The sequence below is a fragment of the Prionailurus viverrinus genome, chromosome B1, assembly GCF_022837055.1.
Source record: "Prionailurus viverrinus isolate Anna chromosome B1, UM_Priviv_1.0, whole genome shotgun sequence".
Classification (NCBI taxonomy): Eukaryota; Metazoa; Chordata; class Mammalia; order Carnivora; family Felidae; genus Prionailurus; species Prionailurus viverrinus.
The window spans coordinates 115809991-115825426 of NC_062564.1; the positions used below are offsets into that span (position 1 = coordinate 115809991).

The 15436-nt window shown below is 39.3% G+C and overlaps 1 protein-coding gene across 1 annotated transcript in view; it reads left to right on the plus strand.

Moving 5' to 3' along the window:
- Positions 1-14220, plus strand: part of PAPSS1 (3'-phosphoadenosine 5'-phosphosulfate synthase 1) — a 105379-nt gene extending 91159 nt beyond the window's left edge. The window contains exon 12 of the mRNA XM_047856517.1: positions 13490-14220. Within this exon, the coding sequence (XP_047712473.1) occupies positions 13490-13628 (139 nt within the window). The 3' untranslated portion in view covers positions 13629-14220. The remainder of the gene's footprint in view (positions 1-13489) is intronic.
- Positions 14221-15436: the final 1216 nt, after the last annotated feature.

The window sequence follows — 15436 nt, forward strand, 5'->3', positions numbered from 1 at the left end:
CTGTCAGCATAGACCCTGACATGGGGCTCGAACCCACAAACCATGAGGTCATGACCTGAGCCGAAGTCGGACACTGAACTGACGGAGCCACCCAGGGGCCCCAATTGTTAGTACATTCTAAATTTAGAGTGACACGTTAGGGCTCTAGAATAGGAAGTTATGGGTTCTAGCTCTTTCTTTGCTGTGTGACTAGCCTTGTTTCTTCATCTCTAAAATGATGGCAGTAGATGAGTTGATTCCATCTTAGTTCAAAATCTGTAGTTCTTCCCATGATCTGTAGCATCTAGTTATTTTTACATTTTTAGCAGATACTTGTTTTGTTGATTGATGCTTTTTTAGTGCAAATTACAATTCATGTACAGCAAGTAGAATGGAGAAGTATTTTTTTATTTATGTTTTCTTACATTTATCTTTACTGATAGGTACTAATTGAAAATTGTCCATGGTCTAATAACCTTTAATCTAAGAGTGCTCATCCTTTTTTCCATGATACTTTATAGTTAATTCTGTGTTCAGGAACAGAGAACACTGATCCTGACCCTGTGTCCTCATTTGGTGTAGCCCATTTTGTAATAATGGGGAGGGACAAGAAAGAAAAAGAAACCTTTTAAAGATCAAAACATTCTCTTGTCTCTATAAGTGACATGAAGTTTGGTGTCATTTAATTTCTTTGTGATAAACGGTAAATTGGGTAAAGAAATACTGCTATTTACAGTAGAGTTTGAGAGATTTATTGGCTTTTCACTTAAGGCATAAATACTGCTGGAGAAAAAATGCATAATTTTAGATGATAGGCTTTTCTGAGTGATGAACTGGAGCTAAAATGCAGGAAAATTTTATGAGTCAGTGAACAGAAAGGGCTTATATAACTGATACAGGCAAGCGTAAAAGAACTCCTAAGTACACTTTGGGGCCTGGGTGTGGAATTCAAGACAGGAGCTATTCTAGACTATTATTTTCTGAAAATCTGAAATGTGATCCAGATTCTAGTATACTTCTGAACCAAACCAAGAGAAGAATTTGCAATAATCCAGACCATTTTTACTTTTATAAAAGATCAGGATTTGCCAACATATAGAAATAATTTTAAATCGTGGCATGTTTTGTTTTGTTCCGGCCTAAAAATACATAGGCCTGTGTATGTTGTTTGTATGTCTATTTATATATGTATGCATGTGTACATACACTTACATAATGTATGTGCACACAGAGCAATGTCACTGTCTCACAAACAGGGCATCTATAAGAGGGGTGTGCTGAGAGTCGCAAATGGGCCCTTCTCTTCCAAAGGGATGCCTCAGAAGCTTTAACAAGAGAATTTTTTTTTTTTCAACGTTTATTTATTTTTGGGACAGAGAGAGACAGAGCATGAACGGGGGAGGGGCAGAGAGAGAGGGAGACACAGAATCGGAAACAGGCTCCAGGCTCTGAGCCATCAGCCCAGAGCCCGACACGGGGCTGGAACTCATGGACCGTGAGATCGTGACCTGGCTGAAGTCGGACGCTTAACCGACTGCGCCACCCAGGCGCCCCTAACAAGAGAATTTTAAGTAAAGGGGCACCTGGGTGGCTCAGTCGGTTGAGCATTTGACTCTTGATTTCGGCTCAGGTCATGATCTCATGGTTTGTGGGTTCTAGCCCCACATCAGGCTCTGTGCTGGCAAAAAAATTTAAAAAAAGAATTAAAAAAATAAAAACAATTTGAGTAAACCTTGAACTATATTGCCACAAAAGGTGATTGAAACTGAAAATATAAATTAAATGTTAAGGAAAGTAAAAAGTTTCCAATACAGTCCTGTCTTTTTGTGGTTAAAATTATCTAGTGCCTCCATTAGAGATTCTAATTTACTTATTTCAGGGAGAGGCCTACACCCCAGCAGTTCTTTTGTAAGCTCCCCAGCTGCAGACCCTTCAGTGTGACTCATGGAGGGTAGCATTGCTTTCTACATATTTGTAAAACATACAGTGTCAGAGACAGAATGCTGGGCTGGGAAACCCTTTACTTCTGATCCAGCATGCAGTTGTTTGTTTAGTTTGTGTACAAGATGTTATGAACATAATCTTGTTCTGAAAGTAACAGTCACTTACAGAGTGAGGAGAGAGAAATAGAATCATTCTGCCCGTGGCCACATGGTTAAAACTTAGGTGAGTTTCCATGTCCGTGAGTTAAGGAAACAAAACTAAATAGAGTTGGGCTTTTCTTTTTCACTTCTCCTTTACTGATGTTTCATTACTGTGGTTTCTTTGCATGCATGATCAGGTGATTTAATCACCCGCAGGACCTAGAACCCATCTGTATGTAGTTGACAGAAGTGCTGGGGGAAGCCCTTGATAACTTTCACGTTTTGTTAAATCTGTGTAGTATTGCTTTAAGTCTCTCTTTTAATCATTCAAAAGCTAAATAATTACATCAGTTCTCATAAGATTTTCCAGTGATGAATTCTATATTAGTTGCATGAGTGGCTCATTTTCTTGGAATTTTTTTGAGTTTACCGAATCTTAATAAATTGTAACTTGGGAAGCCTTAAAACTGCCTTAGTTTTCTGATTTTTTATATTTGTGTTCACATATAATTAAGTTGATGGGAACATGTTGGAAAGTGATTAAAATTTTGTGGAAAGGCGATAGTCTTTGATGTAGTGAGAAAACAGAGTTATTAATTATGCACATATGAGGTTGTCTTATGTTTGATTAATGGATGTTATTCAATGCCAGCTTTTATGTAATTAATGATTTTGCAGCTTTTGATTTAATTAAATACTAGTGTAAGACAAGGCTTAGGGAGAACAAAAACAAACTTTATGAAGATTTCAAGTAAGATATTGATAGGAATTATGATAAAAATCATCTGTTTATACTTAGGAAGCTCAAGTAGGCTCGTATTTGCTATAATAGTGACTCAAGGAAATTTAGTTTTAGGACTATAAGACTGAACTCCATTCTTTCAGATATTACAAACAAACTTTTAGAATTCTCAGTTATTTGTAATGTTTTCTCCTTTATGCAGATCTTCTTAGTATTTGGGTAAAAAAATTCAAAGTTATGGTTCAGACTATTGAAATGGCAATTTAACAAAAAGAGCACACATGAATGAGAGTGCCTTGTGGAAATGGGTATATGAAGGGACAGGTGGACGAAAATGTTCCAGTCTGGTTATTTCCACATTATCAGTAGAGTGTTTTCATAGCTTTAATGTTGAAGTTGATATTAATTCACATACTGTTAGTGTCATTTAAAAAATATTCTAATTATAGACACTTTTTCATATAGCTTTCCCTTCTTTTATGTGCTTTCCACAGGAAAGCTCATCTTTTCTAGTGGTTTCTGTGCAATGACTTTTAAAGCTATACTTCATTGTTTCCAAGTTGCTAATTGTGTTAGTTTTCTAGTGCTAACACATGACTACAAATTTAGTGGCTTAAAACAATCCTTACTGTCTCAGTTTTTTGGGTCAGAAGTCTGGGTGGACTGCATTGGATTCTCTGCCCAGGCTGGGCTCTCATTTGAAAGTTCTGGAAAGAATCCATTTCCAAGGTGACCCTTGTTGGCAGAATTCAGTTCCTTGCAGTTGTGGGGCTGAGGTCCCCATTTTCTTGCTGGCTGTTGGCTAAGGATTGCTCTCTGATCCTAGAAGCCATTTTAGATCCTTTCTTCTAGACACCTCCGTCCCAGCAACAGAATCTCCTTCATGGTGAATCCTTCTTCCACTCCAAATCTCCCTGATTTTCCCTTCTATTATTTGAGAAAAGTCTTTGCTTTTAAAGGGCTCCAGTAATTTAGGTTAGACCCAGGTAATTTCACTATTTTGCCATACAAATGACCTATAGTGGTAGTAACATTATTTGTCTTCATTCTTTCATAGACCCCTCTTTTGCAGACATTCTAGAGAAGTGAGAAAGTTAAGTTTTCTAGAAGTAAAATAAAAGTAACTTTTTTCTCTGGAGGTTAATATTAGGAATAATAAATAGGACATCCTAAGGAGATGTTGTGGTATTTTCATTATAAAACCCAGTAGTACTCCTGTCCTGCCTTTTTTAATCAGTTACAACGTCTGAAAGAGAGAAGACATTGGTGGGGGGGAGGGTAACCAATATAAAGGTCCCAATCACAACTCTATTGTGCTGGAATAGACTATATGGAAGACTTATTTTTTTAATGCCAAGGACGCCAAAGAAGCGTTGAACCAAAGAAGGCCAAAGATCTGCTCCTTCCCTCCACCTCAGAGCCCTGACCAGTTTTGACTACTCTTATGAGATAAACGGACATATGTGATAGGGAAAAGTAGAAAGAGCAAATGAGACAGTTCTTGGGAAAGAGTTCCCACAGAGCTTAGGGGAGAATAGTCTGGGTCTCCCCAGAGAGCAATCCAAGGTGATCTTAACACTCCAGCCTGGTAGAAGGAAAATAGGCCTTAGTCATAAACCTTTGTTCCTAGAAAGTTCCTTTCTGGGTGAGTGGGGTACCCCGATTTTGATGCAATTTGGGGTAACAGATGAATAGGATGCATTCTTCCAGTGGTCAACCAATAAAATCATTATGGAAACATTTAAAAGAAAAATAACACTCAGGCAGTCACCTATTTTATGTGTGTGCTTTGAGTTTTATTCTTTTTCTGTACGTTGATTTAACATAGTTGAGTTTATAATAGGTTTTTTTTACCCTGCTTTTAAGTATTTACTTTTCATGAGCATCTTTCCATGTTGAGCTCACGTAAGCATGTATTTATTGTAAGCTCTCTGTATACATTCTATTATTCGTTCTGGTACCGTACCGTGCCACAAGTCCCGATGGTGTGTGTGCAGCACAGGGCCGAGTGAGGAAGCTTGGGAAGGTTCCCTCCGTGCTGCGGAACAAGACTGGCTGAGAGGCTTCCTCACACAACTTGTGTCCTTAGGTATCACCGAGGGCAGGTAGCATCTGCTTGTCATATCTGGTCCCACCCCTTTTACCCTGTTGTCTCGCACACATGGAACAGAGTTTTTCCATATCTGTACTTTCAAATGCTGCTCTACTGAGACCTGGTCGTGATCTCCCCTCAGACTGTGGAGCTGTGCCGTGTTGTCACTGGTCTTACTGCAAACAAAGAGTTCCAGGAGGAAAGAGCCACAAATCATCATGTCTGATGTCTTGATTTTTTGTTTTCTCTCTGCTTTGCTTTTTTCCCGTGACTTTTGGGGTCTCCTCATTTTTCTTATGCTTTCTGCCCTTTTGGGGTATGACTGGGATTTACTTAGTATAACAATATCAAATCAATTTCTTTCTTAACAACATGCCATTAGCAGACAGGCTTTCTCAACCTTGGCATTATTGACATTGGGACCAGATAATTGGTTGGGAAGGGGTGCCATCCGGGGCATTCTAGAATGTGTGCCCTGGGGAGGAGGAAGTGAGGTTGCAAAATCACCTCTCTTGAGAATCAGAGGTTTGTAACAATATTGGCATGTTTGGGTACTTATTTTCACTTTAATTATTTTGTCATTAGTCACAAGTCAAAAATATGGGTTTGTTTTTGTTTTTGTTTTTTACTCCAGAGACGACTTTTTACTTTTGTACTTGGAGCTGATCTAGATGTTTTGAGAGTAATAGATATCCTGGTTTCTAAGTAAATGAGGATATTCACATGTTTCTTAAAAGTAGAAAGCAAATAACAAGATGAAGAAATCCTGGTGACAGATATAAAGGAAATTATTTAATGTAGTCAAAGCAGTGTCCTTGCCATCTAGCAGTGTCCTGGGTTTACCTAATTTTCTGGTTAACTCATGGATGCTTAAGCTGCTTGAGTTACTAATTTTGAAAACCCTTTGAAAATGTATTATTTCGGTCTCTATAACCTACTGCAACTAAACAGGCTGTATACAGAGAGCAGCACTCAGGGACATCAGCGTGTGCTCAGAAGAGGTCACTACAGTCTGCTGAGAGGAAGTTTTCATACAATGGGATTTCAGCCATGTACCTCATACCAGACAATTTTATTTGGATGATGGGCACCTGAGAGCTTCTGAGTTCAGCTTTCAAAAAATTGAGATCCACCATCCACTCTTGAGTAATCAGAGGCTTCTTTCAGAACCAGGTGAAAGTTGATATGCTCTTTCCCAGCACAGAAGCCCCATTTTGGCCATTAAGGTATTTATGGATCCTTTTGAAACCTGTCCATTGGCACTCAGTTCAAAACCTCTGTTTGTCTACACTGTGGTAGATTTTGGTCTTCATGACCCTTTTTGGTAAAGAAAATTGACTTGACTGCAGTGCACTTCAGGACGGTCCTTGAAATTTGTTGGGTTTTTTTTTTAATGTTTATTTTTGAGAGAAAGCGTGTGCGAGAGTGGGGGAAGGACAGAGAGGGAGGGAGACAGAGGATCTGAAGTGAGCTCTGTGCTGAGAGGGAGAATCTGACACAGGGCTTGAACTCATAGCTGTGAGATCATGACCTGAGCCCATGTCAAGATGCTTAACCAACTGAGCCACCCAGGCACCCCTAGAAATTTGTTACCTGTCTGAGTGTTTGATAGGAACTGTTCTCTAGCTTTTACTTAAAAGATTGGGGTGTTGGGAGGGAAGTATGATGAATTAAGGATTTTGGTTAGGTAGGTTCTAGATAGTTGAATTTTTTGTGTATTTCAGTTGGTCTTTGGTTTGAAACTAAACATTGTTAAATTTGTCACGTACATTGCCAGCCAGTGGTTTTTTTGGTTCTGAGAAAGAAATCCATAAATAACTGTTTATCTGGTTTTGGAGAGGTGACTTTTTGACCTCACGCCTAAGAATTCTTAGTGTTTTGATCTACACAGTGTCATATATGAGCTTCTTTCAAGTTGGATGAAAAGTTAGACCCCAAATAGTTCATTTGATTCACTTAGAAATTACCACTATGATTTTTAGTTCCATCAGAGAAGAAATTCCCCTTTGCTCCTCTGCTTGCTTATCATCTAGTTACCTTTTTTTACAAAGCCCATACTAATTGAATAACGAACCCTCAAAAGGTACACTTGATGGGCCATCTGTTGACCCCAGCTCTTGTCCATTTGAACAACTCATGCTGCTGGTGGCTCTGATGACCACATATGTGGACTAAGAGACAGCAGATGGTTGTAAAGATTTAAAATCTTCAACAAGTGGCCAAGAGTCATTGTACTTCGGAGTTAGTCAAGATGCTGGCCACATGTAGTTAGTATATCCCACGTGGGACAGGATGCTGGTCCACAGGGTCCCCGCATAGCTTGCTAGATGGCGTGTTTTTCCTTCTCCCTGCCATTCCATCCCTTTTCTTTCTTTAAGAGATGTGGACTGTAAGAAGCTATGACCAAGTGGTTTTGAGAAGGAAAAAAAATCAAACATAGTTGTGTGTTTGTGTGTTGTTGTTGTTGTTGTTGTTTTTCCAGGCACCATGGGAGATTGGTTAACTAGTGTAATTAGATGGCTTATTAGAATTGCTTTGTAGTGAAAGCCCTCAGGGTCATTTATTTGGTAGCCTTTCTGTTGTGGCAGATTCCTGATTACTCCCAGGTAAAGTTGAGAGCTAAATTTAGATTATTCCCCAAATGCCTGAGTTTTTACTTGACTCAGTTATTTCTGTAAGGTCATGTCTAATTAAAGATGAAATGTGAAAAATATGATTTGATTCTAGATAATGTGACTCTTGTACGAAGTCCTTGCACCTGACTTCTTATAAAAAGTAAAATCCTTATGTGACAGTACAAGTATGAGGCAGAGGAAAATAAATGTGTTTTCTGTAGCCAGGGTGGAGTGGAACCGCCACCATGTGGGAACAGAAACTCCCATTTCATGTGATGAAGAAATGCTTGTGGCATGCGGGGCAGATGGAGTGTGAAATAGAGTCAGGAAAAGAGGTACCCAGGGACCTTGGTTTTAAAACGCAATTTCAGAAAGAATGCAAGCAGACTTCTGGATTCCAGACAGTTTGGCATTCTAGGGGAAAGAAAGGGCTGTAATTGGTCTGGCGTTTTTCCTTTAATCAAATAGTCAAGACAGTCATCCAGAAAGCTGTGCTCTCACTTCGTTCTCATTGCCATCACAAGCAAGCACTTTATGCATGGGGCACAAGATTTCCTTTGTTGAAATCAAAGTTTAAGATTTACGTGGCCATAAATCTCCAGGGTCATAATTTTCCTTAGTGAAGCTTATATAGGGAGCTGATCAGTGAACCTTCTGAAGACCTGCAACATTCAACCAGTGTTTTGTTGGGTAGATTCTAGCTAAACTAACTGATTTTACATCAGATTGGAGTGAGGATGTTTAGATACAATTGGAAAGCTCTCTGGACCCCTCCACCCTCTTGGCTTCCTCTCTGACCTCAGGCTGGCCTGGAGAGAAAGTCCGTAGTGTTGATGGATTCTATTATTAATCCATTCTCACACAGCTTCTTGTTCTCCTTGAGGGCAGTCTCAACATCTTTATTGAGAAGGTTGGGAGTGTGCTGCATTGACTGCCTCGTCTTTTTCTCACCCCAAACCATCCCTGTTTCTACCTTCCTTCACTCCTGCTGCTCCTCCGTGTCAAAGCCCCACTTCCTGTGTTCTTCATGTCAGACTTTTCTTCTTCATGTTTCATTTTTCTCCTGGCTTTCATCTTCCTTCCTTTTCTCAGTCTTGCCGTTTATTTTCTTCCACCTATACACTTGCTGAAACCTCCCATTTCCTTTAAAAAAAAAAAAAAATCTCATCTCTTTTTCCACTCTGTATCTCTGCCAGCTTACCACCACATCTCTTTCCTTCGCCATCTACTAAAACTCTTCAGTTAAGAAGATTTAAATTCCAATTTGTAAATCCAGTAGTTATTTTTTTCCCCTCATGGTCCTTTTCTCAGCCTCTCTGTGGCCTTAACACATTAGGATTTCTCTTCTCCTGTGACCTCCATATCATCTTGGTTTTCTTCCTACTCCTTGACAAATGCTTTTCCTTTTGCTGAGTCATCTTTTTTTGGAGAGCTTACTTACCTGTTTTCTCTGACACAGTCTTCATTTTAGTGTTGATAAATTTACAAATTATGTTTCTAACCCCAATCTTACTGAATTTTTTGGAATCTTGTCTCCCAGTCTTGCTTCTTGTCTAGGCCCATCTCACATGCAGTCAATTTCTTTTCTCCCCTCAGGTTGTCATGTGTATGAGAGAAAGGGGTTGGCTTATTTCCCTGTGGTAACCAGCCATCTGCATGGGCCAGTTTATTATAGTAGATCTGACTTGTCTGACACATTGAACAGATGATAGAAGTGAGAGAGACCCCTAAATTTAAACTAGTTTGAATCCATCTTTTAAGCAATGTCTGTTAGCCTTTCATTTTTATTGATCATCTCTGAAAATTTATATAGACATTTAAAATATGTTTTACCTAAGCAGATGAGAGCTCTTTATATATTGAGTTGAATGCATAGGTATATTTTCCTGTCTTTCTTGTAGTTGAGGGAATAGGTAGAGCACACAGGGTGACTAGGGGAAGATGTTGCATGCCTGAATTAAAGTAGTGCCTTTCTGCCCAATAGTTAGAGATGCTTTTCCTGTGACTGATGAAATGAGTTACACTATTTTGAATGGTTGTTTTTTTTTTTTTTTTAATGTTTATTTTTGAGAGTGAGAGAGAGAGATAGAATGTGATTGGGCAAGAGGTAGGGAGAGAAGGAGATACAGAATCTGAAGCAGGCTCCAGGCTCTGGGCTGTCAGCACAGAGCACGATGCGGGGCTCAAACTCACAGACCGCGAGATCATGACCTGAGCCGAAGTCAGACGCTCAACCGACTGAGCCACCCAGATGCCCGAGTCATACTATTTTGTATTGATGTCCTATATGTATAATATTCCACAGTAAAATTCTTAGATATGTTTCAAAGGGGGTTGGGGCAATTACTAAAGTCTGAGTATCTCACTCTGGAGTTGGAAAGGCCAGAACTGGGGCCAGCAGCAAATCCTAGATTCAGGACCAAGAGTCATGTTGATCTTAGGAACTAACAATTGTGATCAGGCATAGAGCCAGGCCAGATGAAAGAGGTGCACAGAGCCTGGTGGTGATAAAACCAGTTCCAAGGTTTAGAAGCCCAGTGAGCAGTGGGGTCATTGAGCACGCAGACAGAATCAGAAAAGCAGAAGGAGAGACCAGAAACCAATGCACAGTTTGGATCATGAGGAAATCACAGTATTTCTTTCTTGGTCTAGAGTCCACAATCTGAGGGCTCATAGGTAGACAGTGAGCCAGGTTAGGAAGGTGTATGTGGGTTCCCCTGTCTGAAGTGGAGGTGAGCAAGGTCAGAGAGAAGGTAGATGTGCAGATGATTATGGAAGAGATTGTTGTGAAAGTTATGGAGAAATTTCTAGGGAGAACAACTAGATAAAAGGGAATATACAAGTAGCTTAAATTAACCACAGCAATCAGAAATCCTACATTTCCCTTTTTTTTGCCAGAAGATGAAGAGTAGGGACTCATTTAAGACCAGATATGCACCGTTCTATATTGAACCAGTAAAATTTTTCTATGCATACACTTTTGCATTCTTTTATATTTCACCAAATATTTATTGAGTTCCTAATTAGAAATAGTTTTGAATGTGTTCTGTGTAGCTAGCAGCATCCAGATACACTCTTTACTGTTAATGCCTGGTACATAAGTGTGAGTTAATAGCCATTATAACTACTTTGAGACCAATATAGGAAGCATAATGGTATAGCAGGACCTTATTTATCTGCTTTCATCAGGGGCAGTATTGAGGTTTCAGGTTAATTTAAGGTTAAATTTTTAAAAATTACTTAAAATCAAATGGCTGGAGATTATTTTAAATAAACTTTTAACTCGTTATAAAAATTATTTGATATTTTTTGATTTTGATAATTGATAAAAACCATTTTTAGAAAACTACAGAAAACATGAGCAAAATTAATAGCACTGTGGTAATACTGTATGGAGATAACCACTGTAATATTTAGGTAGGGCCGCCTGGGTGGTTCAGTTGGTTGAACTTTCGACTCTTGATTTCAGTTCAGGTCGTGATCCCAGGGTCGTGGGATTAAGTTCTGCGTTGGGCTCTGCACTGAGCATGGAACCTACTTAAGATATTCTCTCCCTCCTTCCCTCCCTCTCTCGCTCTCCCTCCTTCTGTCTTCCCCCCTTCCCCTCTGCTCCATTCCTCTGCTGGAGCTCTCTTTCTCTGTCTCTCTCTCCAAAACAAAACAGTTTGCATATATTTCTCCTTCCTTTGTTCCTTCGTTCCTTCCCTCCTTCCCCACTTTGAGAGAGAGAGCAAGAGCTTGAGTGGGGAAGGGGCAGAGGAAGAGGGAGAAAGAGAATCGGAAGCAGCCTCCACACTCAGAGCAGAGCCAAACACAGGACTCAAGCTCACAGCTGAGATCATGACCTGAGCTTAAATCAACAGTTGGACAGCTTACCGAGCCACCCAGGCGCCCCTTGGGTATATTTGTTAATAGCCTTCTCTCCACACCCTCTGTATTTTTAACAGAATTGTAGTTGTATTGCATAGAAAGTTTTGTGTCCTGATTCTTTTACTCAGGGCTAAACCATAATTTATTTAGAAACTTTAACCTTCAGGTCATTTACAGTATTTTACTATCCTAAAACAACTTCCACTTAGCTATCTTTATGCATAACATAAAGATGTTGTGCGTAGATGTTGTGTGCATCTGATTTTTCCCTTAACATAGGTTCCTAGAAGTGTAATTATTGGTTAGAAAATATACTTGGCATCCCTCTAGAAGCACGTGGCAGTTTATGATTTATGTTCCACAAATAATGAAGTGGGAGGGAACATACGGCTGTTAGCTAGGAGCAAACATAGCCTGTGATCTGGTGACCCGAGTCATCCAGAGCTCTTGCTGGGTCCTGGTCTGCTATCTAGGTTGGTTCTTTTTGTTTGGGGGAAGAGGATAAAATTACTAGTGGACCATCTGTGCCATAGCCATACATGCTCAGTGCTTAATGGTTTAAGGGCCTTTGTGTGTTTTTGAATATAAGAAGATGAGAAAAACTAACAATACTTTGGTGGTATCAGTGGAAGAGTATCATTTATTGCTACTTACCTGTTTTTGCTATTAAAAAATTAGTTTTCTTTTAATGTTCCAGTATACATTTAACCTTTCAGAGTCAGACTTCCTAAAGAGCTTTCTGCCTGCATAACTAAATTGGATTTAATGGGTTTTTTGTTTGTTTGTTTTTCATTTTTTTTAATGTTTTATTTATTTTTAAGACAGAGAGAGACAGAGCACGAGTGGGGATGGGGCAGAGAGAGAGGAAGACACAGAATCTGGAGCCCGACGCGGGGCTCAAACTCACGAACTGTGAGATCATGACCTGGGCCAAAGTCGGACGTTCAACCGACTGAACCACCCGGGTGCCCCTGTTTGTTTGTTTTTAATTTCTAGTTCTAAATTAGTAGTTCCCATGGGCTGAGGAAGAGGAAGTGAGGGAGGGAGATGGGTATGGCTATAAAAGGACACCCCAAGGGATCTTCAAGGTTTTGGAACTGTTAATGCATCTTGACTGTGGTGGATACGTGAACCTACATATGTGATAAAATTGTACAGAACTAGGGGTGCCTGGGTGGCTCAGTTGGTCGAGCATCCGACTTTGGCTCAAGTCATGATCTCACAGTCCGTGAGTTCAAGCTCTGTGTCAGGCTCTGTGCTGACAGCTTGGAGCCTGGAGCTTGCTTCGGATTCTGTGTCTCCCCCTCTCTCTGCCCCTCCCCTGCTCATGCTCTGTCTCTCTCTCAAAAATAAATAAAAACATTAAAAAAAATTTTTTTAATTGTACAGAACTAAATACACAGAGAATTGAGTACAAGTAAAACTGGGGAAATCTGAATAAGATTGGTAAATTGTATTCATACTGATAACCTGATTGTGATATTATGCTATAGTTTGGCAAGATACTACCATTGGGGAAAACTGGATAAAGGATAGATGAGAGCTTGCTGTATTATATCTTACAATTACATGTGAATCTTCAGTGATCTCAGTAGATATTTCAATTAAAATTTGTTTCCTAGTTCTAAAAATGGGTATTTTGATAGTATGGTGGTTTTTGTTCAGTGACAGATTTGAAATCAGATTGAGCATTCATTTACAAGTACAGTACTATGTTTTATCCAGATCTTTTTGTTTCCATTAAGCTTATCTACCATGAACAGAAGAAGAAATGCTTTTTAAAATTGCACTGTCACTGGGGCACCTGGGTGGTTCATCAGTTGAGAGTCTGACTTTTTGGCTCAGGGCATTCTTGAGGTTTGTGGATTCAAGCCCTGTGTTGGGCTCTGCGCTGACAGCTCAGAGACTGGAGCCTGCTTTGGATATTCTCTCTCTCTCTCTCTCTCTCTCTCTCTCTGCCCTTCCCCTGCTTGCACTGTCTCCCTCACTCTCAAAAAAATTAAATAAACATGAAAAAAAAATTTTTAAGTTTCACTATCCCTAAGATTCTAGAAATGGGATGTAATTTTCTTTCTTTCTTTCTTTTTTTTTTTTTTTTCTGTTTCAGCCATGAAGACTTTGAATTTATCTCAGGAACACGAATGCGCAAACTTGCCCGAGAAGGCCAGAAACCTCCGGAAGGCTTTATGGCTCCCAAAGCCTGGACTGTGCTGATGGAATACTACAAATCCTTGGAGAAAGCTTAAGCTGTTGACCCTGTCACTCCACCTTTGACACTTAACTGAGTAACGAGGGGACCACGTAGTTCCTGTTGGCATTTCTTTGTGGTGGTGTCTGTCTGGACACGCTTCCTCAACACAGACCACTTTCCTTAACTAGCGTCAGTTTTGGTCTGCCTTACGAGTTTTGTTTTGAACTAGTGTAATACACTGCTGGTTTTAATGTATCTTTTCCACTTATTATAGTTAATATTCTTACAGTGCAATTTTAAAATCTTGTCTTTTTATATTATATTTATGCTTCTGTCTTATGATTTTTTCAAGCTGTTATATTAGTTGTAACCAATAGTATACACATTGAATCTCATTTTTCATCCCTTGGAAAAAGAAAACGTCCACTAAACAATAAACTTGGCTAGACTTCGTTTGGGGAATTTTACAAGACATCTGTAGCAATTAGGTTTTCTTTTTCTACATTGAAAAATATAAACTGCTTCCTTCCTTCCTTCCAGGAAGCTATTGATCTCTTAGCTGTTATAATCTATTCTTATGATCTGTGTAAGCCCTGAATGAACTTTCGATCTATTCAATAACATTAAACTTTTTGGCTTCTTATTTATATGATGTGTTTTGTTTTGTTTACACTTAACCTTTCCTTCTTGTGAAAAGTTTCTGACGGAGGAGGGAAAATACAGGCATCTTTCCGTTCCTTGAATCTAATAATTAGCTCCTGTTTTTCATAGTGAATTTTTAAATGGAAAAATGATAATGCATCCTGTCCAAAAATTCAACCAGATTCCCCAAATGTCTCTAATATTCTTAAACACCCTAAGGTGGTGGTACTAGCCATAGAGCTAGGGAGATGATGGTCCATTTGGGGAGGGGGCATCGTATCCAGTTTGCTTTTGTAGGATATCCTCAAGTAGACTATTCAAGTGGAGATGTTTATTTAGGAGCTGGATATACAATTTTGGTTGAGATGCCAGCATTTTTGATTTGCAAGCATACTTTCTGTGAAATAATCATGATCTACTCTTTAAAAATTTAGCATTAAAATGAGATGGCAGAGTATACATGGAGATAGTGTATTGTCATTAAGGTAAATGAGGATAAAATATCACTAGGCAAAGAGATAGAAGGAAAAATGCAAAAACAGTAAAATTGGATTATGGAAGGAATCAGTGAGAAAGTTGGTAAATAGAAAAAAATGGAGGCTACGAGTAGATATTTTCTAGTGGATAGATTTATTCACTCGTGAATACTGAATAAAAATATTCATTAGGTGATGTAGAGAGTTATATGGATGGATATGTTTACGGGAACAATTAGAAGTGACAGTTGGTATTATTTTGGTGCCCCATATTCTAGATCTCTTTTTTAAGGGAGAACTCCTTTATATAAGTCTACATAGGTTGAAGGGCACCATAGATTTTCCCTCTCCAACTGCAAACAGCTAAGGTATAACATAGCACCTCAGCTAATTTAGAAACTCCTACCTAAAGTGTTGAAAATGTGTAGGAAGTGATGCAAAGATATAGAGACAAAACGAATCATGGATTCATGGTGGCAGCGGTAGAGTTGAGATTCTGGGGACTGTGATGTCAAGTGGAAATGGAGCCCGTGGGGATGGGGTCTCCTGTGCGGAAGTAGTATCCCGTCTACAACATTCCACTGGTGTGACCTTGGGTCAGTCCTCCACATCAGCTTCATTTCATTCCATACCATTTTCTGAGCCTCATTCTCTTGGATTTTCCATCAATTCTCGAAGATACCCAATAGTCTTCCTATAAATTTCTTTGCTACCAAAATTATCTGGAGTTTCTCTTGTTTGCCAT